General features: G+C 41.0%; 1 protein-coding gene across 13 annotated transcripts in view; it reads right to left on the bottom strand.

Moving 5' to 3' along the window:
- Nucleotides 1–650: 650 nt before the first annotated feature.
- LOC106087000 (LIM and SH3 domain protein Lasp) overlaps nt 651–26,638 on the bottom strand; it is a 423,009-nt gene continuing 397,021 nt past the window's right edge. For 6 of the 13 annotated variants that reach the window (XM_059370394.1, XM_059370376.1, XM_059370374.1 and 3 more), the window contains 3 exons: nt 11,241–12,524; nt 6,746–7,002; nt 651–1,615 (listed from right to left, as the gene is read on the bottom strand). In XM_059370394.1, coding sequence (XP_059226377.1) covers nt 1,436–1,615; nt 6,746–7,002; nt 11,241–12,524 — 1,721 coding nt within the window. In that variant the 3' untranslated portion in view covers nt 651–1,435. The remainder of the gene's footprint in view (nt 1,616–6,745; nt 7,003–11,240; nt 12,525–26,638) is intronic. The other 7 variants (XM_059370385.1, XM_059370388.1, XM_059370386.1 and 4 more) reach the window with 7 other exon arrangements.

Genomic DNA, 26,638 nt, shown 5'->3' on the forward strand with positions numbered 1-26,638 from the left:
GAAGAGAAATCGTAAACTAATTAGTTTTTTTTTCAAAAATTTCACTTTTGATTTTTTTTTGCCATTTTCGAGCAAAGGGGTAGCCTTTTGAAATGATCAATTTTTGATGCCCCAAAATTTTTTGAGTTGAGTTTACATTAGTGAAGTTTATATCTCAAAAATACGTTTAGCCTAATCCCCCAGTTGTTTGTTCGAAAAAGAAGTTCAAAATAGCATGATCCGGAAAAATTGTTTTTTTTTTTGCATATGTCCTTTTCAGGGTCGAAAACACTGTAACTTCTTCATACTTTCGAATTTCGGAAATCCAAAAGCACTTCTAGATTCGAATTTCGAAGAGAAATCGTAAACTAATTAGTTTTTCTTAAAATTTTCACTTTTGATTAACGAGCATTTCTACTTTTGAAAGCCATTGGAAATGTTTAAATTTTTGATGTCCCACAAAAATGTTGGAGTTAGACATACAGTTGTGAAGTTTATGGTTCAAAAATGTTATTGAAAGCAAACAATAAGTTAAGATAGCAACCAAATTTAAAATTAAATTAACAAAACTTTAAAAGGCAATCAATTTAACAAAATTTGTAAAGGAAATAATCTATAACAAACCCAAATAAATGAAATGAACTGAAAAAAAAAAAACAAAAAAATGTGTATTCTGTTTATATAGAATAATAATTTATTTAGTTTTTAATTTCTTTGCTAGCAAGAAATATCCATATATCCATAACATTTCAAAAATATTATTATTATTATTATTTAAAAAAAAATAAAGATTTAAAAAGAAATATTTCAAAAAATAAAATACATTGATTTTTGTGTTTCTTCGTGTTCAATAATAGAAACCTTACTGGTTGTGGGGGGTTAAGCGTAATGGTAATGCCCATGGGCGCTCTTACCGCCTTGCTTATAGTTTCATTTAGAATACATGATTTAGTAGATAATAGTAAAAATTTTGCTGCCGATCGTTTTGATTTTGCGCATCAACGCCATTAATTTGGGATTTATGTTTCACATTGTTATTGCCGTTGTTGTGTTGGTTATTGGCCCCCCTGCCGCCCCCGCCTCGGCTGTCATCGAAGAAGACATTGGAGAAGATTATGAATACAAGTGCCAAATAAACGCATAATATTGTTATAACTAATATATGATTTTTACAACAACAACCTTTTCTTGGTGTCGGAGAGGGGGGCGAGTGCAACGAGGCATAGGAGGTGGCCGGGATATTGGTGTGCAGATTATTAATGTGGTTATTGCTACTAGAGTTGTGGCTGTTGTTTGTGGGACCATTGGTTAGATTGGTGATATTGCCATTAGTAATGTGACCATTGCCATTGGCTATGGGGATTTTGCCATTGGTTTCAGGTTGCTGCTGGTGGTGGTTGTGGTTTTGAGGGTGATTGGGATGGTGGTTATTGTGGCTCGGGGGTTGCATTTCCTATTATATAACCGCTTGCTCCACATAGTTGGCAGGCAGCATGCCAGTTTTGCCAGTGCGTTCCACTCTTCCCGTCATCCAGCCGGAATCAATGGATTCCACTTCGAATATGATATCACCTTCACGGAAGCTCACCTCATCGACATCCTGGGCCTCATAGTCATAGAGGGCACGATAGATGCGCTGCAAGCAAAAAAACAAAAATTTTATGTCTAAAATTGTAAATTACTACAACTTAAAAACCAAGTAAAAACGTGTTAAGTTCGGCCGTGGCGAACTTTGGATACCCACCACCATGGATATAATCATTCTATTCTATTATAACTCCACTATCATATCCATTGTTATATCTAAAAAGGGGCTGGTATGGATCATATTTGATTCAGGTCTCGAGAACTCTTATACAAGTCACAGTTTCAGTAAAATAAGGCAATAAATCTTCTTTTTATGGGAATTAGACCATACATTGGAAGATCGGTCTATAAGGCTGCTACATCTAACTATGGTCTGATCTGATCCATATTTGGGTCGGATTTCGGGAGGCTTAAAACAACTCACTATATCAAATTTCTGCGAAATCGGGTAAAAATAAAGCCTTTATGGGTCAGATTGGTCTATGTGGCAGCTATATCCAAATATAGTCCGATCTGAACCATATTTGGGTCGGATGTCGGTGGGCTTAAAACAACTCACTATATCAAATTTCAGCGAAATCTGGTAATAAAGTTTTTATGGGTTTCAGACCCTAATCGGCAGATCGGTCTGTTTTTATCTTACTTGCAACTGTAACTAAATATAGTCCGATCTGAACAATATGTGAGTCGGATGTCGGAAGGCTTAAAACAACTCTATGTTTAAAATTTCAGCGAAATCGGGTAATACATGCTGTTTTTATCTTACTTGCTCTGTAAAAGTTGTGGCGGCTGCATCTGCCGCAACGTAAATGAGCCAGAACTAATCTGGTTTGCCCGGGAAGGTCAATTTCTTCAGGTGCAATGGAAGGCGGTCGTTCTCCAAGGACTACATTCACCCGGTAGCCAATTACCGCATCTGCTACCGTGTCTGCGTGAATGTTGTCTAGACCCCCTTGATATGCTGCTTGATCTAGAGGTTTTCTCTTGTAGCGCTGAACCTTACGCTCTAGATCATATAGATCTATCTTAAGGCTTCTGGGCGGTGGATATCTATCCACAAGATGATGATTTGAATGGTCTCTGCCATAACAGCTCAAAAGGTATTGCTTAGACAGCATGTAATTATGTCTTCACACTGGTAGGATCTTTGCCTGCTGATAATGGTGGTCCACATGAGAACTGATGAGACAGCCCGTCGCAGTCGGGAAGGCGGCATACTGATACAGAGCTGACGAGACCACACTGGCGCTGCATAAATTACTACAAACCGGTCAATTGCTTTGTACATGGCCAACAAGTTTTCTTCGTCTGAAACCCCAAGTGCTGCCGGCAAGTGACTTGAGGACCTTGTTTCTACTTTTGGCTTTATCGCAAATTGCTCTGGCATATGAAAAGAATGTGTAAAAAAAAATCCAAATTTTGCCCATAAACATTCCACTAAGGAACAGGGGCAAACATCTCACATATCAATGAGTGCAGTTCGATTGATTCAAGTTTTAGTTCAATGAGAAGTGGCCTCCTTTTTATAGCCGAGTCCGAAGGGCGACCCGCAGTGCGACACATCTTTGGAGAGAAGTTCTACATTACGTACTACCTCAAAAATGTTGCCAGCATTAGGAGGGGAAAACCAACGCTGAAAATTTTATCAGATGGTCTAGCCAGGATTCGTACCCAGGCGTTAAGCGTCATAGGCGGACATGCTAACCTCTGCGCTATGTTGACCTCCAATGTGTAAGAGCTGTCAAATGTGACGCCAAGTATTTTGGGACACTAGATGGTTGGAATCATTTCTCCATCAACCATCGCAGTCAGCTCAGAATTCACCTCAGGAGTATTTGGAGTGAACAATGTGGCTAAAGATTTGGTGGCAGATATCTTCAGATTTCTTGCAGCTAAATATGAGGCAAGTTCGTTGAGGTAGACGTTCAAACTATCGTAGATGTCAACAATGGGTGGGGGCCTGATGCCATGATCGTACATTCGTCTGCATATGATACGATCTCTATGCCATCTGGAGGGGGTGGAATGGAGGATAGGTAGAAGTTAAACAGTGGCAGTGATATCTGGGGTGGGTGATATCTGTTTCACTCTACGGTGCTTCGACTTCTTCTCCCTAAATTCCACAAATGACTGGTGACCCCACAGATAATACGCGACCCGGCGTTTCAGGCCTGGAGGGAAGTGTTGGCGATTCATCAAATAGTTTGGCCTGGCTGACCGTGTCGAATGCCTTCGATAGGTCCAGTACCACGAGACCGTCCTATCACACGGCCTGGGCTGATTTAAGCCACGCCAAATGTGTGCCGTGATGGCAAGCAAAGCAGTTGTTGTGCTATGCAGTCTTCGAAATCCATGTTAGGTTAGGTTAGGTTTAAGTGGCAATCTACCATCAAACTCACTTAGACGTTTTCATCCATAGTGATACCACAGGAACAGAAGAAGGAAGATAACTTCTAGTTCCTACCTTTGAACCATACAGATCGCTTTAAAAAGCCCAATAACTTGCGAATGTTCACATCTGCTTAATCAGACACGTTCTCAAAGAAATGAGAACCTAAAGTGGAACTCCGTCTTACTGCTAGTGCGGGACACACACACAGAAGGTGTTCTATAGTCTCTTCTTCTTCGACGTCCTCACAGCTTCTGCAAAAGTCTTTACTGGCAACCTTCACTCTATCAGCATGTTTTCCGATTAGACAGTGACCTGTCATGACGGACACAATGACTGAGACGTCTGTTCTAGCCAATGACAGCAAAGCAGTAGACCTCTTCAATTCGAGATTAGGCCAAATAGTTTTGGAATGCTCACAGCCCCCTCTTTGTGAGCATCTATTATTCGCTGTTCTTAAGGCCTGGTCCTGGAAACTTAGATTACATGTCGCTAGAGGCATACCCACAGATTCCAGTACCCCTGGAATGAGTAGGGTAGTTCCTAGTTTCGCAAGAGCATCCGCTTTACAATTCCCTGGGATATCTCTGTGGTCCGGCACCCACCACAGGTTAATTTTGAACTGTTTCGCCATCTCGTTGAGAGATCTGCGACAGTCGAGGGCGATTTTTGTGTTCAGAAATACGTTTTCCAGGGATTTAATGGCTCCCTGGCTGTCTGAGAAGATATTTATGCCAATCGTCCTTATGACATTATATCTCAGCCATTCCACCACTTCCTTAATTGCTAGGATCTCTGCTTGATACACACTGCAATGGTCGGGTAACCTATTCGGGGCCCAACGCCTTGGATGATTTGGCGCCAGGGATGACATTCGTAACTTCGCCCACGTTAAATTGTGATGACTGTCCATCGGCTCGGAGACCACGGATATGGCGAATGGGTTAAAAAGACATATTTGTGCCAAGCTGCAGCTCAATATCTCAAGTTTTGAAGGCTGTATATTGATTAGAATAGACGCACGGACAGACACACGGATATCGTTAAATCGCCTTAGAATTTTACGACGATCCGAAATATATATACATTGTAGGGTCGAAAATGGATAGTTCGATGTTTTGGGAACGGAATGACTAAATGAATATATCCCCTTTCTTTGGTGGTGGGTATAAAACAGGTAAAAAGGCATTAAGTTCGGCCGGGGCGAACTTAGGATACCCACCACCTCAGGTATATATGTATAACTTTCATCATAATTCGGTGAAAAATGCATAATTTATGCCCCCATAGCAGCTTTATCGAAATATGGTCAGATTTGGACCAAATTCGACACGGATATTGAGAGGTCTAATAAGTACATGTCATTGTTCAATGTTATAGAACAAAATATTTGTCTGTTTGGTAGCCATATCCAAATATAGACCGATCTAAACCATATACCACACGGATGTCGCAAAGCCTAACATAAGCCACTGTGCCAAATTTCAGCGAGATCGGATTAAAAATGCGCTTTTTATGGGGCCAAAACTTGAAATTGAGAGATCGGTCTATATGGCAGCTACATCCATACCTGGACCGAACTGGGCCAAATTGAAGAGGGCTGTCGAAGGGTCTAACACAACTCACTGTCCCAAATTTCGGCAATATCGGACAATAAATGCGCCTTTTATGAGTCCAAGACCTTAAATCGAAAGATTGGTCTATATGGCAGCTATATCCAAATTTGAACCGATCTGGGCCAAATTGCGGAAAGTTGTTGAAGAGCCTAACGCAACTCACTGTTCCAAATTTCGGCGAAATCGGACAATAAATGCGCCGTTTATGGGTCCAAGACCTTAAATCGAGAGATCGGTCTATATGGCAACTATATCCAGATTTGAACCGTTCTGGGCCAAATTAAGGAAGGATGTCGACTGGCCTAAAACAACTCACTGTCCCAAATTTCACCAAATGTGGCTTTTATGGGCCTAAGACCCTAAATCGGCGGATCGGTCTATATGGCAGCTATATCCAAATCTAGACCGATCTGGTCCAAATTAAAGAAGGATGTCGAAGGGCCTAACACAATTCACTTTCCCAAATTTTGGCGACATCAGAAAATAAATGCGCCTTTTATAGGCCCAAAACCTTAAATCGAGCGATCGGTCTATATGGCAGTTATATCCAAATCTGGACCGATCTGGTCCAAATTGAAGAAGGATGTCGGAGAGCCTAACCTTACTCACTGTCCCAAATTGCGGCGAAATGGGAAAATAAATGCGCCTTTTATAGGCCCAAAACCTTAAATCAAGGGATCGGTCTATATGGCAGCTATATTCAAATCTAGACCGATCTGGTCCAAATTGTAAACGGATGTCGGAGAGCCTAACCTTACTCACTGTCCCGAATTTCGGCGAAATGGGACAATAACTGCGCCTTTTATGGGCTCGAGACCTTAAATCGGCGGATAGGTCTATATGGGGGCTGTATCAAGATATCGTACGATATAGCCCATCTTCGAACTTAGCCCGCTTATGGACAAAACAAGAATGTGTGCAAGGTTTCAGCTCAATATCTCTATTTTTAAAGACTGTAGCATGATTTCAACAGACAGACGGGCGGACGGACATGGCTAGATCGTCTTCGATTTTTACGCTGATCAAGAATATATATACTTTATAGGATCGGAAATGGATATTTCGATGTGTTGCAAACGGTGATGGGTGAAATTAAAAAAAATTAAAACCAAGTTGAAGTTGTGTTTGGAAAAATTTTCTTATAGATAGCTATTTTGTCATATAAATCGCTTACCAAATTCTGTTTTGCCTGCTTTTGTTGTGGTAGACTGTGATGTGATTGATGATTTTGCTGCTGCTGCTGTTGTTGTTGCTGCATTGCTGGCATTTGCTGATAATATTGTTGCTGTTGCAAATTGTGATTGGACAAATGCTGCTGCTGCGCCTGTTGCTGATGCTGCTGCTGATCGACTGCTGTTAAAGAACCATAGATACCATTAACAGGATCAATGTCTGCTATAGAGCCTATACGCTTGGCATATGAATTATTAACTGAGGTCATATAGAATAGAAAAGTGTTTGCAAACCGAAAAGAAATACCCATGAACCAAATAGATTTGAAAGAAAAGAAGAAGAGAAAGAACGCATAGACAAGAAAATTAATTAAAAGAACCAAAAAAAAAAACACAAAAGCTACTACAAAAGATAGAGAAATTATTTGATAAAAATTAATTTGGAGAAACAGAATTTGGTCAAAAAATAGAATGTTATTAATCAGTAGTGCTGTTAAAAAATAGTATGCATATTGTTCTTAGAAAGAATTAAAAAAATTAATAAAAATAGATAAAAATGCATGCATATATTATATTTTTCTTTGCCATCAGAAAGATGTAGTTTCATTTAAATTTTGCATTTTGTAAGTATTATATGAGAGGATTTTTTTTTTTTGGGTTATACAAAATTTTATGAACCGGAACCACCGCCTCGAGAATACATGTACTAAAATAATAGAAACAATTTGTATTGGGTTGCCCAAAAAGTAATTGTCGGTAATATAGTAGTAATATAGTCGGCGTTGACAAATTTTTTCAACGGCTTGTGACTCTGTAATTGCTTTCTTTCTTCTGTCAGTTATCAGCTGTTACTTTTAGCTTGCTTTAGAAAAAAAGTGCCCGAAATTTTGTTTACATTTGTTTGTTTGGCGTCAATTTTAATATGGGTACCACATGTATTGAAAGAAATTCATTTAACAAACCGAATCAACGCTTATGATATGCATCTTAAACGCAATGAATTCGATCCGTTTTTAAAACGAATCATAACTGGAGATGAAAAATGGATTGTTTACAACAACGTTAGTCGAAAACGATCATGGTCCAAGCATGGTGAACCAGCTCAAACCACTTCAAAGGCTGATATCCACTAAAAGAAGGTTGTGCTGTCTGTTTGGTGGGATTGCAAGGGTGTGGTATATTTTGAGCTGCTTTCAAGGAACCAAACGATTAATTCGGATGTTTACTGTCAACAATTGGACAAATTGAATACAGCCATCAAGGAGAAGCGACCAAAATTGGTCAATCGTAAAGGTGTCATATTCCACCAGGACAACGCTAGACCGCACACATCTTTGGTCACTCTCCAAAAACTGAGAGAGCTTGGCTGGGAACTTTTGATGCATCCACCATATAGCCCTGACCTTGCACCATCAGACTACCATTTATTTCGATCTTTGCAGAACTCCTTAAATGGTAAAACTTTCGGCAATGATGAGGCTATAAAATCGCACTTGGTTCAGTTTTTTGCAGATAAAGGCCAGAAGTTCTATGAGCGTGGAATACTAAATTTGCCAGGAAGATGGCAAAAGGTTATCGAACAAAATGGCAATTACATATTTGATTAAAGTTCATTCTAAGTTTTATTAAAAATGCATTTACTTTCTTTTAAAAAAATCCGCAATTACTTTGTGGGCAACCCAATATATAACAAAACATGCAAACAATAGTATCGATTTCTTTCAAAAAACAAGTAAAAAGGCATTAAGTTCGGCCAGACTGAACTTTGGATACCAACCACCTCGGATATAAATATTCAGCCACCTAACGAAAGGTGGCTGAACAGTTCAAAATTCACTTGTTCTGGGTGCCGTGCCACAGAGATATCCCAGTGAATTGTGGAGCGGACGAGCTAGCGAGACTAGGAACTACCTTACACATTCCAGGGGAATATGTGGGCTCAAGAAGTCAAATCGGGAGATCGGTTTATATGGGAGCTGTATCAGGTTATACATCGATTCGGACCGTACTTAGCACAATTATTGGAAGTCCTCACAGAAAACTACAAGCAAAATTTCAGCCAAATCGGACAAAAGTTGCGGCTTGTAAGGGCTCAAGAAGTCAAATCTGGATATCGGTTTATATGGGAGCTATATCTGAATCTGAAACGAAAATGTACCTTTATGGGCCTAAGAACTTAAATCAGGAGATCGGTATATGTATATGGCAGCTACATCCATATATAGACCGATTTGAACTATATAGGGCGCGTATGGCGAATAGCTAACCGAGCTCACTGTCCCAAATTTCAGCCAAATCGGATCATAATTGCGCATTTTATAGGTCCAAGACCTTAAATCGGGAGATCGGTTTATATGGCAGCTATGTACAAATGTAGCCCGATCTTGACCATATTCGGTACGAATGTTAAAGGGCCAAACAGATTGTGCCAAATTTAAGTGAAACCGGTTAATAAATTCACCTTTTATGGGCCTATAACCTAAAATCGGGAGTTCCAAAAATATGGGAGCTACATCCAAATCAAGCCCGATATGGGAAGTATTAAACAGGGTTGTGGGGGGGGGGTCCTAACACAACTCGTTATCCCAAATTTCAGCGAATGCATTTTTATGGGTCCAAGACCCTAAATTGAGAAATCGGTTTATATCCAAATCTCGACCGATATGGGCCAAACTAAACAGGGATGTCGAGGGGCCTAACATAACTCACTGTCCCAAATTTCAGCGAAACCGAACAGTAAATTGCGCTTTTTATGGGCTCAAGACTCTAAATCGAGAGATAGGTTTATATGGCAGCTATGTTCAAATCTGGGTCGTATTGAATAAGGATATTGAGAGGCCTAACACAACTCACTGTCACAATTTTTGAGCGAAAGCGGACAATAATTGTGGCTTAAATGAGCCTTATACATTAAATCGACCGGTTGGTATATATGGGGGCTATATGAAGATAAAGTCCGTTGTAGTCCATATTCGAACTTAACCTCCCTATGGACAAAAAAAGAATCTGTGCAAAGTTTCAGCTCAATTACCGTGTTTTTAAAGACTGTAGCGTGATTTCAACAGACAGGCGGATGGACGGACGTCTAGATCGTCTTAATATATTTAAGACGATCAGGCAGTGGTACTCGCAGATGAGCGTAATCGGATTCATTGTATGGACCCCACTAACCCCAGAATCAGCGAGCTAAATCTGGAAATAAACAGGCTAGTCAACGAACATAAGCGGAATTTGTGGCTGGAACACTTGGAGCAATGTATCTTAGGCACCGGTTCAGGCAAGCTGTGGTCTACTGTTAAGTCGCTCTCAAATCCCGAACGTGATGACAGGACCCCAGTCACTTTTGGCGAAATAACCGTGACTGATCCGGAGAGATGCGCCAGGTTGTTTAACCGTCGATTCATTGTGCATCCTGAGAGTGACAGGGCAAGGAGGAGAGCCATTCGCCGTATCCGTGGTCTCCGAGCCGATGGACAGTCATCACAATTTAGCGTGGGCGAAGTTACGAATGTCATCGCTGGCGCCAAATCATCCAAGGCGTTGGGCCCCAACAGAATCTCTACACTGATGCTGAAGAATCTGGATTTACCTAGAGTTGAGTACCTTACTACTATCCCCAACCTGTCTTTGAACGCTCTTATAGTACCCGATGTCTGGAAAATGGGCAGAGTGATCCCGCTACTAAAGCCAGGAAAAGACCCGAGTTTGGAGGAGTCGTACCGACCGATCTCCCTTCTCTCACCAGTAGCAAAGACGCTGAAGGCATTACCCCTCCCGAGCCTCGTACGAGAATTTCCATTCGCCGAGCATCAACATGGATTTCGAAGACTGCATTGCACAACGACAGCTTTGCATCAGTCCATGTGATAGGACGGTCCTCGTGGCACTGGACCTATCGAAGGCATTCGATACGGTCAGCCAAGCCAAATTATTTGAGGACATCGCCAACACAACGCGACAACATCGTCGCGAATGTTCTGTGTGGTCGCCAGTCATTTGTGGAATTGTGCAGAGTTGCATTTTTGCAACGCGACGCTCAAAAACTAAGATCAACGCTTTGTGTCAACCTTAAGTAACCAATGGCCATTACGTTCCCGCGGCGATCGGTCCTACAGACTGTTACGAGCTTGCTCACCTATGGAGCTTGACAAGAATCGTTACCTCTCCATGCAAATGTTGCTACAACAACAACCAACTCTACGATGGAAAGAACAACTGACTTTACATTAAAATACGTAAGCTCTCAGAGAGCACAATTCTATGATTCGAGAGAAATTTTGCACTAGAAGTTCCGTTGCGATTTTCTCACTCTCTAAGTTACACAATACACATGTCATCATGTCATACGAATTTAAACATATAGGGGAAAAAACACACATACACTCACACACTCACTTACAAACATATATAGCAATAGAACTAACACTATACCACTCTAGCATATGGCATGAGAATGAGATATGGAGGATAAAGCAGAACTAATAATCTACAACTTACCATTGCCACGATTATCGGAACTATAGATGAGTGTGGTACTAGATCTAGCCGTGTTGGGCAATGGACGAGGTCCATCGGATAGGGGATCATAATCGGCAATTTTACCAATGCTGCCGTTTATGGTCGAGCCACCGTTACTATTGTGATGGTGATGATGATGATTTGTTTGCTGTTGTGATGGATGATGTTGCTGTTGGCCACCATTAAGAGTACCGCTACCACTAGCCACACCTCCTGCCGGGGCCGCATAGCTGTGTTGGTAGGCATTGTTTGGGAACAGCTGCTGCTGGGCCGATGCCGAAGTGGGCGTAAGATTGGCGGCACCGCCATAACTGGGAGTTGTGGCAACCGAACCCTTTGGGGTTTGATGATATGCTTGCATTGTAACCAGTCCACCACCGCCAACATTATTGTTGTTGGTGCTGCCATTGTTGACCGGGTTGTTGTTGTGGTGATAAATTTGTGCCGTCTGTGACGTTGTGCGTTGTTGTTGGCTAACACCATAATTGTTGCTGGTATTATCATATTGGTCATAGTTGGCGGTGGTGGTGCTGCTGCTGGTATTATAAGGGGAAGCAGCTGTAGGCGAGGGATCGTTCAAGGCGCCTGTGGGATGATGGGAGCTTTGCAGAATAGCTGAACGTAATTGGTTGTAACTGGAATTGGGTTGTTGGTATTGTGATGTGGCCTGTTGATGATGCTGCTGCTGTTGCTGCTGCAAATTGGGTGGAGCTGTTGTATTGGAAGAAGAAGAAGAAGAAGAAGATGGATACAAATGAGATGTTTGTTTATGCCCATGTGGTTGTTGTTGTTGCAGCTGCTGCTGTTGGCTTTGAGGCTGACGCAACATTTGCGGCTGTTGATAGTGCTGGTATTGTTGTTGTTGTTGCTGTTCGTGTTGTATAAATTGCTGTTGTTGCAGGTGTGATGTTGCATAGGGATGCTGGTGTTGCTGTTGTAGTTGTTGTTGGCCCTGTCTACTATTGTTCTGTTGATGATAGATTTGTGTGTTGGCAGCCTGATTGCTGGCCACCAAGTGGCCTGTATTATGTTGTTGGTGTTGTATATTAGGTGGTGGCATTGTCTGTTGCTGTTGTTGTTGTGGTGTTGTTGCTGTGTAATGATATTGTTGGTGCTGTTGTTGCTGTTGGGCCGATTGCAGTGGTGGTGCCATGCGCGGTGACATTTGCTGCGGCGGCAATGGTGAATGGGATGCATTTATCTGAGGTGCATATTGTGCAAATTGTTCAGCGGCCAATTGTTCTGAGAAATATTCCGATTCATCTGTGTGTTATTATTTCATTCATGCGCACACATTGTTTTGGTTTTTTTTCATTTTTTTTATCAGTGTATTAATTTTTTTTGATTGGTTTTTGTATTGAATACATATGCGTGTGTTGAATTCAGTTGCATGTGGTGTTAAGTTGAATGACCAAGTGATTAATGGGTTGTTGTCATGAATACCAAAACACACCAATAACCCACCAAACAGTTACATAAATATAGGTGATGGTGAATATTGTTGAGTTGGAATAGGGAGATGTTGAGTTGAAAACAAATGGTTGATGGCCATGATAATAGTTGAGAGGTGAATTTGAATAATGGTGAAAATCGTGGAATTTGTGGTGGTTTTTAAAGTACACACACACACACAACAAGCAACATACAGGGTGACGAATTGGAATATAAAATTAATAAAAGTAAAAACAAAATTAAAAAAAATTAAAAAATAACAGAAAATTAAAAAATTATAAAAGTAAATGAACATGAAACTAAAAAACAAAGATTTGAAGTATACTCCTGTTAAGTTATTTTTTTTTTTGTAAAATAACTAAAAACTTCTTGGTTTTACGCTAGCTTAATACCTAAAACAAAAATGGTGCACTTTATTAAATTCGATGAAATTACTTATGAAAATAAAGCTTATGTATTGTCAAAATTTTATATAAAAAACTAAATTTTAATTCATTGTCTACAAATTGAACCCTAACTAGAGAAAAAAACAGCAATAAAACCGCACAGAAGAAGATTTTTAATGAAATAAAGTATTATTGGTATAAAATGTGCAAGGCGTCTGTCGTAGTTTTTGCGGAAAATGCGGGAACATTTAGCAACGTAGAGGTACAGTCCATAATCCTCACTGCAAACCGTCACATACCCTAATATCAACCGATAGCCAAATAAAATGTTCTGTACGGCTAAGTTATAAATGGTAATGTATTATAGAAGACGGGAGGTGACACAATCCCTCAAAGAGTTGAGTTATTGCGGATTCCCTTAAATTTGTCATAAGCGGAATCTGGACTAGATCCCAACACTGACCTGTATCGAAACCACGGAATAAAACACCAGAGGCTGAATTTTTATACCCTCCACCATGGGGGTTTTCGTCATTCCGTTTGTAACATCATAGACATAGATAGGCTTGCTATCTAGCAGTGTCCGTCCGTCCGTCTGTTGAAATGCCGCTTATTTTCGAAGTAGTAAAGCTGTAAGTGTGGATCGGTTGGGATTGTAAATGGGCTACATCGGTCCATGTTTTCATATAGCTCCGATACTAACCGATCTCGGATCTTGGCTTCTTGAGCCGCTAGAGGACGCAATTTTAACCTATATGGCAAACTTTTTGCATGAATTGTTTGTTTTGATTTCTAAAAACTGTGCCAAGTATGGTCTAAATCGGTTCTAATCTGATACAGCTCCCATTTAAACAGAACTCCCGTTTACACTTCATGAGCCTCTAGAGGGCGCAATTCTTATTCGATTTGGCTAAAATTTTGCACAACGACTTCTATGACCTTAAATATACATGTTAAATATGGTCCGAATCAGTATATGAACTGATATGGCTTCCATATAAACAGATCTCCCGATTTTGTTTCTTGAGCCACTATAGGGCGCAATTCTTAATCGATTTGGCTAAAATTTTGCATGATGATTTCCATTTTGGTCTCCAACAGCCAAACTAACTTGGTGTAGCTTCAACACCATAGCATTTCTTATACATTATTCTTTGTTTGCCTATAAAAACCCTAGGGGAAATGGGACAAGCCCCAAACCTGTCAAGGGTTAGGTCCTCCGGTGATTAGGACCGGTCCCAGTACCCGTCCCCTTACATGGAAAAAACCTATCATATTAAAAGGGTTTGTCTGTAGAGGTGACGAATTGCCACCATTCTAATACCGTAGGATAGGTCCTAGGACAGTTCGAAAAGGATGAGTACACTTTGCAAGTATTTTCAAGGGAGATAACATTAGTTAGCAAATATATTTAGCAGATAAGCAATTGTTAACAATAATAAAGCGACTTTTTAAAAAATAATTAAGAATCATAGGATATGTCCTGTGACAGGTTACTAATACTCCAGTTTAGGACCGGTATATTTGGGGCAATTGACTGAACATTTCTCGTAGGGAAGATATCGGTCAAAGAACTCAACAAAAGAACTCCATGGTAGAGGGTAGATAACATTCGACCCGGTCGAAACTTGCACGATTTTGCTGGTTTTTATGTTGTCGCCAGGATTCGAACCCTGGCGGCCAGCGTCATAGGCGGATATGCTAACCAATGCGCTACGGTGGCCTCCAGGGGATGATGTGAGGGATATTGGTAGCATTAATCGAGAGGCCCTGAAATTCATATCTGGTGCCAAGAGCACCACTGCGACTGGGCTCTTGGAGATCTTATTGGGGATCCAGCCCATCGATCTGTCCCCATCGATCTGGCTGTCTTTGAAACATACTCGTATATTAGATACTGACATGATGGACCGTCGTATGGATTTTCCGATGGAGAAGAATATATTTAGTTTTATTTCCGATAGAGACGGTTATATTTGGTTGCTTAGGTTCCTACTGTAGAAGAGTGGCAGAAAGGAAGCATTAGGTTCGCAAACGTAAATATTTGCAGAAAGATCGTCAAGGGAGAACGGCATCGTTTGTGTTGTCCACTGTCTCTAGCTTGGTATTGACATTTGTGTTGTCCACTGTCTCTAGCTTGGTATTGACATCTCTTTTCGTATGCACAATGAGTGCAGCATTTTTCAGGCGGAGGCCTATGCATTGGCAAGTGCAGCCGAAATTATGTTGGCTTTGGCTTCCGACCGGAGGAATATCAGCATACTCAGTAACATTCAGGCAGTACTGTAAGCTATCGCTGGTACGGGTTTGAAATCCAAGGAGTTCGACCGATGTAGAAATGGTCTACTGCGGCTACAAGAGAGCCATTGCCTGACTATGCGGTGCATACCAGGACATAGGGACATAGCAGGAAATAAGTGCTATAGAGCCAATCTGAGTGTGGTGTCGGTAACGAATGTATATCAATTTCTCTGTGGAATCTTCTATTTGAGGTGCGATACAAGGTAATATGGTTTAATTGCTGGAGTATCGCAGTAGTCTGTGAACAGACGAAAATGCTTTGGGATAAACGATTGAAACGAAATGTTTGCGGCCAATTGTCTATGGAGAAAATGCATTTGAGCGGCAAAATAGGAATCATTACAGGACACAACAGGAGGTGACCGTAGCGCTGAGGTTAGCATGACGCTGAAGTATGACACTGAAAGCTGGTGTTCGAATCCTGGCGAGAACATTACAAAAAAATTTTCAGCGGTGGTCTGCCCTCCTAATGTGTGCGACATTTGTGAGGTACTACGCTATGCATAGAAGCCATGTAAAAAACTTCTCCACAAAGAGGAGTCGCACTGTAGAACGCCGTTTAGTTTCGCCTATAAAAAGGAGGTCCCTTATCATTGAGCTTAAACTTGAATAAGACAGCTCTCATTGATATGTCTTAAACTTGAATCAGACAGCAGTTATTAATATGTGAGAAGTCCCAGTTCCTTAACAGAATGTTCAGGGGCAAATTCGCAACTTTACAGCATACAACAAGTTAAGGCATCAGAAACGATGATATTTGTCAATGGTGAAAGGTTGCTTTCATTTTCTCATTCAATGTCCGGCTTTATGTGGCATTAGAAATAGGAAATGTGGATCTATTTACTTTCAGCTACTAGAGGAGTCAAGAGGGGTAAGTCCAGTCAAACTCAAGGATTTCATTCTGGCGTCTATAATGGTATGAGAAAATGTATAAACGGATCGTCTTAAAGTAGAGGAGTTGAAATTCGATGCAAAACCTGCGGCTGAAGAAGGCAAAATGTTGAGGAATCACAATGGGCGCAGAGGTGAGCATTTCCGCCTATGACTCCAAACGCCTGGGTTTAAATCCCGGCGTGAACATCAGAAAAATTTATCAACGGTGATTATGTCCTTACTAATGCTGACTACATTTATGAGGTATCCTGCTCTCACCATCGACCGACCACCCGACTTCATAACCTCTGAACGCCGGAGGTTTATCAATCAGAAGAAGGCAGATTGAGCTAGCTTCAGAGAGTATACCAATCGCCCTTTCAGTAAACTGCCACCCCACTCAGATGTGCTAGTGGCCGAGAGGAAATTCCGAGACATCATTAACGCAGCAACCGCTCGCTTTATACCAGCCGGTCGAATACCCCAAGTGCGGCCCAATTTCCCGGCGCAGGCAGTGGTACTCGAAGACGAGCGCGATGGGATTCGTTCGATGGACCCCACAAACCCCAGAATCAGCGAGCTTAATCTGGAAATAAATAGGGTAGTCAACGAACATAAGCGGAATTTGTGGCTGGAACACTTGGAGCAATGTAACCGGTGTAGGCAAGCTGTGGTCTACTGTTAAATCACTCTCGAACCCCGGTAGACAAGATGACAGGACCTCAGTCACTTTTGCCGAAATAACCGTGACTGATCCGAAGATATGCGCCAGGTTGTTCAACCGTCAATTTGTTGTGCATCCCGAGAGTGACCAAGGAGGAGAGCCATTCGCCGTATTCGTGGTCTTCGAGCCGATGAACAGCCATCACAATTTTCCGTGGGCAAAGTAACGATTGTCATCCGTGACGCCAAATCATCTAAGGCGTTGGGCGCCGACGGAATCTCTACATTGATGTGGAAGAATCTGGATTCACCAGGAGTTGAGTACCTTACTACTGTCCTCAACCTATCTTTGAACACTCTTATAGTTCCCGATGTCTGGAAAATGGGCAGAGTAATCGCGCTACTGAAGCCTGGTAAGGACCTGAGTTTGGGGGAGTCGTACAGACCGATCTCCCTTCTCTCACCAGTGGCAAAGACGCTTGAAGCATTACTCCTCCTGAGCCTTGTAAGAGAATTTCCATTCGTCGAACATCAACATGGATTTCGAAGACTGCATAGCACAACAACAGCTTTGCATGCCATCATCGCACACATTTGCCTAGGCTTCAATCGGCCCAGACCATGTGATAGGACGGTCCTCGTTGCACTGGACCTATCGAAGGCATTCGACACGGTCAGCCATGTCAAATTATTTGAGGACATCGCTAACACGTCCCTCAAGCCAGGCCTGAAACGTTGGTTCGCGAATTATCTGTGTGGTCGCCAGTCATTTGTGGAATTTAGGGATAAGAAGTCGAAGCATCATAGAGTGAAACAGAGGGTTCCCCAAGGTGGGGTGATATCTCAGGCACTGTTTAACCTCTACCTATCCTCCATTCCACCCCCTTCAGACGGCATAGAGATCGTATCATATGCGGACGACTGTACGATCATGGCTCCCCACCCATTGTTGACATCTGTGATAGGTTAAGCGTCTACCTCATATTACGCTGCAAGAAATCTGAAGATATCTGCCACCAAATCTTCACCCACATTGTTCACTACAAATATCCGTGAGGTGAATACTGAGCTGACTGTGATGGTCAATGGAGAAACGATTCCGACCATCAAGTGTCCCAAAATACTTGGCGTCGCATTTGACAGCTCTTACACATTCTCCCCGCATGCCACAGTAATTTGCGATAAAGTCAAAAGTAGAAACAAGGTCCTCCAGTCACTAGCTGGCAGCACTTGGGATGCAGACAAAGAAACCTTGTTGACCACGTACAAAGCAATTGGCCGGTCTGTGGTAAGTTATGCAGCGCCAGTGTGGTCTCGTCAACATTGTGACACGCAGTGTGTCGCCCTCCGAATTGCGAGGGGCTGTCTCCTCAGTTTTTTTGTGGACCACTTCTACCAGGAGACAAAGATTCTACCAGTGCGAAGACATAACTACATGCTGTCTAAGCAATACCTTTTGGGCTGTTATCGCAGAGACTATCCAAATCATCAGATATCCACCGCCCAGAAGCCTCAAGATAGATCTACATGATCTAGAGCGTGAGGTTTAGCGCTACAAGAGAGAACCTCTAAATCAAGCGGCATATCAAACAGGTCTAGACAACATTCATGCTGACACGGTAGCAGATGCGGTAAATGGCTACCGGATGAATGAAGTCCTTGGAGAACGACCGCCTCCCATTACACCTGAAGAAATTGACATCCCCCGGCAAACCAGAGTAGTTCTGGCTTAATTACGTTCCGGCAGATGCAGCCGCCTCAACTCCTACAGAGCTAGGATTGATGCCGACGTGCAAGATGTATGTTCCGATTGTAACCAGGGACCGCCCGATACACGTCACCTGTTTATCAGCCCAGTCAGACCCACTCAATTCAGACCCAGATCGCTGTGGACGCACCCCATCTTAGTCGCAGAGTTCTGGGTTATAAATTGTGAACTGTGTGGCTTAACCTAGCTTAAAAGTGTTCTTAAGTATTATTTTTCTTGATTGACTCATCCTGCCTGTATGACAGGAAAACACCATGAAAGGAAACTATAGAACATCTGATGAGTGTTTGACACCCACTGACAACCGAGACAAGTTGTTCAACTTTTCAAAGGAGTTTGTTTTTTAGCTATAGAAATTAGAAGGTATTATCCTTTTATTGTTCCCTTCTCCATCTCCTATGGAGATTAATCTCCATGGATTGAATTGTCTATGTAAATCTGATATAGAAAAGATAATATTAAAATGTTAATCAAAATTAAACTTCAAAGAACTTGTTTATAGGAATCTATTGTAATATTAGCCAAAGTTCCTATAAAAATTAAAGTGCAACTAAATTTGGTGTAATAAGTTTGTAAAACACCATTACACTGATCACTAATTATTGAGTAGGTGAGGCATTAACTTTTGGTGGCATTGCAAGCTAATGAGGCCCTTGGCAAGGGCCGAAATCGCGATCCTTGCCGTCCGCCCCCAATACATTTAACATACCACAATTGCTGAGACTCTTTAAAGGGTTTTTCTTGTTTTGCTTTTCAATTTAAAATAGAGGCAAGAAATATGAACACATTGGTCTAAGCTGGCTAATCCAACATTAAAATTAAGTAATTTTTGTTACAAAACTCAATAAGTTCAAACCGAATGAATGCACGAACAGCACGTCAAAAAGTATGTAGCCGGAATATGCTCATATTGAAAGGTTGTTCTATGGCAAGCAAAGTTTGTCTGGATAACAAGTCTTTGACTTTGTGTGTGTTGTTGATGTAAAATGTCTATTTGAAGAGATGTAGGCTGTTAGATTTTAATTTTTTCTTACTGCGCCATGAGAAAAGGTTGAATAAGGAAACCGAACGTTTCATTCGAAAGGTATGGTTCTACCATTACACTACTCACTAATTAATGACTAGGTGGAAGCATGTCATCTTTTGGTGCCATTGTAAGCTGATGAGGACCATGACAAAGGCCGAAATCGCGTTCCTTGCAGCCCGCCCCAATGCATTTGACACACTACAATTGTTAAGACTCTTTAAAGGGTTTTAGTTGTTTTGCTTTGTTATTTGAAGTAGAGGCCAGAAATAAGTTTGGCCTTGTCGAATCTTGGGAATCCACCATGGATTCTGCAAAAAATTTACACAAAATAAATTTAGCTGAATGGCATAATTTTATTCTACATATCAAACTTCTGTCAAAATAGCAAAAATTAAAGCTTCTAGGAACCGAACAAGGATGATCGAGAGAGCGGTTTACATGGGAGCTATATCAGGTTATAGACTAATTTGGACCGTAGCCAAATCGTCTTGTAAGGGCTCAAAAAGTCAAATGGGAGAATCGGTTTATATGAGAGTTATGTCCGGTTATTGACCGATTTGAATCGTATTAGGCAGGGGTATTGAAAGTCATAACACAGCACTACATGCAAAGTTTCAGCCAAATCGGACGAAAATTGCGGCTTGTAAGGGGTCAAGAAGTCAAATCGGGAGATCGGTTTATGCGTGAGCTATATCAGGTTATTGAGCGATTTGAAGCCTACTTGGCAGAGTTATTGGATAATTTCAGCCAAATCTGGTAAAAATTGCGGCTTGTAAGGGGTCCAGAATTCAAATCGGGAGATCGGTTTATATGGGAGTTATATCAGGTCATAGACAGATTTGGCCCGAACTTAGCACAGTTGTTGGAAGCAATAACAGAACATCGCATGCAAAATTTTAGCATAATTGGAAAAAAATTGCGGCTTCCAGGGGCTCAAGAAGTCAAATCGGGAGATCGGTTTATATGGGAGCTATATCAGGCTATAGACCGATTTATACCGTACTAGGCACAGTTGTTGGATAATTTCAGCCAAATGGGGTAAAAATTGCGGCTTGTAACAGCTCAAGGAGTATATGGGAGCTATATGCAAATTTGAACCGATTTGGCCCATTTGCAATCGCCTACGCCCTACAGCAATATTAAGTATCTGTGCAAAATGTGCAAGCGGCTAGCTTTACGCGTTTGACTGCTATCGTGATTTCGACAGACGGACGGACGGACTAGATCGACTTAGAACATCGAGACGATCAAGAATATATATACATTATGGGGTCTAAGGCGAAAATTTCGAGTGGTTACAAATGGAATGACTAGATTTGTATACCCTATGATGGTGGGTATAAAAACACATTGGTCTAGGCTGGTTAATCCTACAACAAAATGAACTGAGTTTGAAAATTTCAAAATTTTTTTTATAAATGACTAATGAAAAAATGTTTTTGTTTTTCTTTGAAAACTCGAATTTCGCCTCAGCGAACATTATGCTGTGTAACTTAGATTAAAATTCTATACTTTTTTAGTGAAGATCCTAAACGATTGAGATATCTTAACTTCCAATTCTTGGCAAAAAAAAACTTTTACTTAAACAAACAAACAGTAAAACTAAAACAAAAAAGAAAGTAATAACAAACACACACCATTAAAGGAGAAGTGCTTTACAATATTTCACTACACCACACATTACACCACACATCAACAAATCTTTGAATATTCTTTTGAAAACTAAGTCATATAGCATCCAGGTAGCAAAAACATACGATCCAATACTAAAAAGCTCTTTCTTATACGAATCAACTTGAATCATAAATAGCAGCCTTCTACATTGAGAAAGATATTTGAGAAGAGTACCTGCGGTGATATGACCAAGACGTAATAGCATTCGACCTTGATCAAAACATTTTCCAATTATCGAAATTAGAGGTTCATATATTTCAGCTAGCAGGTGATAACAGTTGGACAATTATAGAGGGTAAATGAAAGATTTATTCTAATATGACTGAGGTATATGTATATAGAAAAACTAAAAATATAGAAAGAAATGTATAAAGAGAGTTCAAACAACTAAAAAAATAGGCCAAATACACATAAATATTCAAGCCAATATTTTAAAACTTACAACAACTGAAACACAAAAACCCCCAATTTTTTTGATTTTCTATTATTACATAAGAATAAAAGTATTGCGCTTTGTTTCAAAGCGGCTGAACCGATTTTGTGAAAAATTTCGAAGATTGTAAAGGTTGGCCTGGAAGGAAACATAGGCCATGTAATTTTTTGATATCAGAAGGGGGCGGACCCTCCTTCTTACCACAAAAGCAGCATACAAAATTGAAAGTGGAGCGATCGAGACAATATGGGTATCAAATGAAAGATATTGAAGTGGTACAGAACGAGTTAAAGGCCTGCAAATAATGCATTTGTATACCCTCCACCATAGGATGGGGGTATACTAATTTCGCCATTCTGTTTGTAACACCTCGAAATATGCGTCTGCGACCCCATAAAGTATATATATTCTTGATTGTCAATGTGCCAAATCGGTCCATGTTTTGATATAGCTGCCATATAAACCGATCTTGGGTCTTGACTTCTTGAGCCTCTAGAGGGCGCACTTCTCATCCGATTTGGAAGAAATTTTGTATAACGACTTCTCTCATGACCTTCAACATACGTGTCTAATATGGTCTGAATTTTGCACGTAGTGTTTTGGTATCACTTCCAATAACTGTGTTAAGTATGATTCAAATCGGTTCATAATCTGGTATAGCTGTCATATAAACCGATCTTGGGTCTTGACTTCTTGAGCCAATAGAGCGCGCAATTCTCATCGGATTGAGAAGAAATTTTGTACAACGGCTTCTCTCATGACCTTCAACATACGTGTCTAATATGGTCTCAATCGATCAATAGCTTGATACAGCTCCCATATAAACCGATTTCCCGATGTTATGACTTCCAATAACTGTGGTAAGTATGGCGTAAATAGGTGCATAACCTGATATAGCTGCCATATAAACCGATATGGGATCTCGACTTCTTGAGCCTCTAGAGGGAGCAATTCTCATCCAATTTGGAAGAAATTTTGTAAAACGGCTTCTCTCATGACCTTCAACATACGTGTCAAATATGGTCTGACTCGATCAATAGCTTGATACAGCTCCCATTTAAACCGATCTCCCGATTTTGCATCCGAATGAACTGAAATATTACACAATAGCACATTCTTATTCAATATTCTTTGTTTGCCTAAAAAGAGATACTGCGCATAGAACTCGACTTATGTGATCCATGGTGGAGGGTATATAAGATTCGGCACGGCCGAACTTAGCACGCTCTTACTTGTTCTCCATTAATGTCATAATGTCGAAAGCAAAAATCATCTGGATACCACCTTTCATCAAAATCTGGTGAAAATTGCATACCTTATGTCCCATAGCAATTATATCGAAATATGTTCCGATTTGGACCAAATATGAATAAGTATAAGTCATTGTTCAATTGTGTATAACAAAATATTGTTCTTTTTAGTAGCTATATGTAAAAATAAACCGATCTGTACCATATACGACATAGATGTCGAAAAGCCCAACATAAGTCACTGTGTCAAATTTCAGTGAAATCGGATTATAAATGTGCCTTTTATGGGGCCAAGACTTTAAATCGAGATATCGGTCTACATGGCAGCTATATCCAAATCTGCACCGATTTGGGCCAAGTTGGAGAAAAATGTCGAAGAGTCTAACACAACGCACTGTCCCAAATTTCAACGAAATCGGACAATAAATGCGCCTTTTATGGCCCCAAACCCAAAATCGAGAGATCGGTCTATATGGCAGCTATATCCAAATCTGTATCGGTCTGTACCATATTGCAGAAGTATGTCAAGGGGCATAACACAACTCACTGTTCCAAATTTTGGCAACATCGGACAATAAATGCGCCTTTCATGGGCCTAAAGCCTTAAATCGAGAGTTCGGTCTATATGACAGCTATATCCAAATCTGAACCGATCAGGATCCAATAGAAGAAAAATGTCGAAGGGCCTAACACAACTTACTGTCCCTAATTTCAGCAAAATCGGATAATAAATGTGGCTTTTATGGGCCTAAGACCCTAAATCGGAGGATCGGTATATATGGCAGCTATATCCAAATCTGGACCGATCTGGGCCAAATTGACGAAGGATGTCGAAGGATCTAATACAACTCACTGTCCCAAATGTCAGCAAAATCGGATAATAAATGTGGCTTTTATGGGCCTAAGACCGGCCGATCGGTCTATATGGGGGCTATATCAAGATATAGTCCGATATAGCCCATCTTCGAACTTAACCTGCTTATGGACAAAAAAAGAACCTGTGCAAAATTTCAGCTCAATATCTCTATTTTTAAAGACTGTAGCGTGATTTCAACAGACAGACGGACGGACATGGCTAGATCGTCTTAGATTTTTACGCTGATCAAGAATATATATATTTTATAGGGTCGGAAATGGATATTTCGATGTGTTGCAAACGGAATGACAAAATGGATATACCCCCATCCTTCGGTGGTGGGTATAAAAATGCATTGCTATGATATGTTATCATCAACGCAAAGCCAGACAACAAAATCATAAATATGTATTGCATAATTCTCACTTCTCTGCAACTGTTGTTTTTCACGGTTCATTCATTTCGGCTTGTGCAGCCCTTATATGGTAATTAAATTTGAGTCAATGTTGTCAGAAGGCCTCCCTAACCCCAAAACTACCCTCAAACAGGCAAAATATGGGACTCAAATGAAAGGTATTTGGTAGTAAGGAACGAAATATATATCCATATAACCGTATTTGGGATTAGATTTCGAAAAAGACATTAATTTGTGTTCAAGTATCTAGGTGGCTCTTTACCTCTTAAAAACACTTCTTATTGGTTATTTGACTCATCATGACAACATGGATCTCAAATAAAAAAGTATTTGAGAGTAGAAAACGAATCTGATATCCAATTTTGCTGTCAAATGTTTGAAGCTACATCCCAAAGCACTCCTTAGGTTAGGTTAAAGAGGCAGTCTGCCATCAGACTCACTTATACGTTTTCGTCCATTGTGATATCACAGGAACATAAGAAGGAAGATGCCTGCTAGTTCCTACCTTTGAATCATCCAGATCGCTTTAAAGAACCCAATGACTTGCGAATGTTCACATCCGCTAAATCAGACAGGTTCTCTGAGAAATGAGAACCTAAAGTGGAACTCCTTCTAACTGCTAGTGCGGGACACACACACAGAAGGTGTTCCATAGTCTATTCTTCTTCGATGTCCTCACAGCTTCTGGAAAAATCTTTGCTGGCAACCTTCAGTCTGTCAGCATGTTTTGCGTTTAGACAGTGATCTGTCATAACGGACACAATGACTGAAACGGTAGACCTCTTCAGATCTATATTAGGCCACATAGTTTTGGAATGCTCACAGCCCCCTCTTTGTGACCATCTATCATTCGTTGTCCTTCAAGCCTGGTCCTGAAAACTTAGCTAACATGTCGCTAGAGGCATACCCACAGATTCCAGTATCCCTGGAAGGTGTAGGGTAGTTCCTAGTCTTACAAACTCATTCGCATTACAATTCCCTGGGATGTGTCTGTGGCCCGGCACCCAGAACAGCTGAATTTTGAACTGTTCAATCATCTCGTTGAGAGATCTGCGACAGTCGAGGGCGGTTTTTGTATTCAGAAATACTTTTTCCAGGGATTTAATGACTGCTTGAGATATTTATGGCAATCGTCGTAATGACATTATATCTTAGCCATTCCATCACTTCCTTAATTGCAAGGATTTCTGCTTGATACACACTGCAGGGGTCGGGTAACCTTTTCGATATGGCCAGTTCTAGATCTTAAGAGTACACCCCTAACCCCACCTGGTCGTTTAATTTGGAACCATCCGTTTAGAAGTGTATGTAGCTTCTGTTACCAGGGATATCGTAGTTCCAATCGGTTCTATCAGGAATAGTGGTACAGTAATTTTTATCAAAAACAGCCCCAATGTTCAGAGGCATAAGATGTAGCATAAATTCAGTGCATCAGATGGTGTCGTCCTCAGTGCGGCTGTGATGCACAAACAAGCCACCTTTGGTTCCGGTTAAGTATTGAGCAGTAGGTGGACTTTTGAAGCGCCGTCCACCAGACCACAACACCATATAGTATCATAGGTCTGACAACTGCAGTATATACCCAATGCATGGCACGCGGTCTAAACCCCCCAACTTTTACCAATGGCTCTCTTGCAGGTGTATAGGGCAAGAGTTGCCTTTCATGCCCTTTCCAAAACGTTGGATTTGAAGATCAATTTCCTGTCCAGCAAAACAACCTGGTATTTTGCGCTTTCTGTAAATGGAAGATTCTTTCCACGCAAGGAGACAGGTTTCACTGTAGCCAACTTGTATCTCTTGCTGAAAAGAAATACTTCTGTCTTGCACGGATTTATACCTAGACCACTTTCGTTAGCCCACTATGCTGTTGCACGTAGAGCATCTGGGTAGAGTGCTGGGAAACTTTCCCCTAACCGCAATTGCCACGTCATCAGCATACGCGACCACTTTTACGCCTTTTTCTTCCAGAGATAATAATATATTGTTGAACCTTCTTGAGGCGTTCCTCTTCCGACTCATCTTTTTAGATCCACAGATCCCAAGCCTTCCATAATGCATCTTTTTGTAAGTTATTAATAAACTTCCTTACGGTAGAGTTGATGCCAAGAAACTCCAAATCCTTCATGATTGACGTCGGTTTTACATTATTGAAAGTACCTTCAATGTCATCAGGTGCTACCATTGTATATTCCTTGACAGCGAGAGAACCCTTTATGTAGCCGACTAGGTCGTGAAGGGCTGCTTCAGTGGATTTGTCTTCACTATATGCATGCTGCCGG

The sequence above is a fragment of the Stomoxys calcitrans genome, chromosome 1, assembly GCF_963082655.1.
Source record: "Stomoxys calcitrans chromosome 1, idStoCalc2.1, whole genome shotgun sequence".
Classification (NCBI taxonomy): Eukaryota; Metazoa; Arthropoda; class Insecta; order Diptera; family Muscidae; genus Stomoxys; species Stomoxys calcitrans.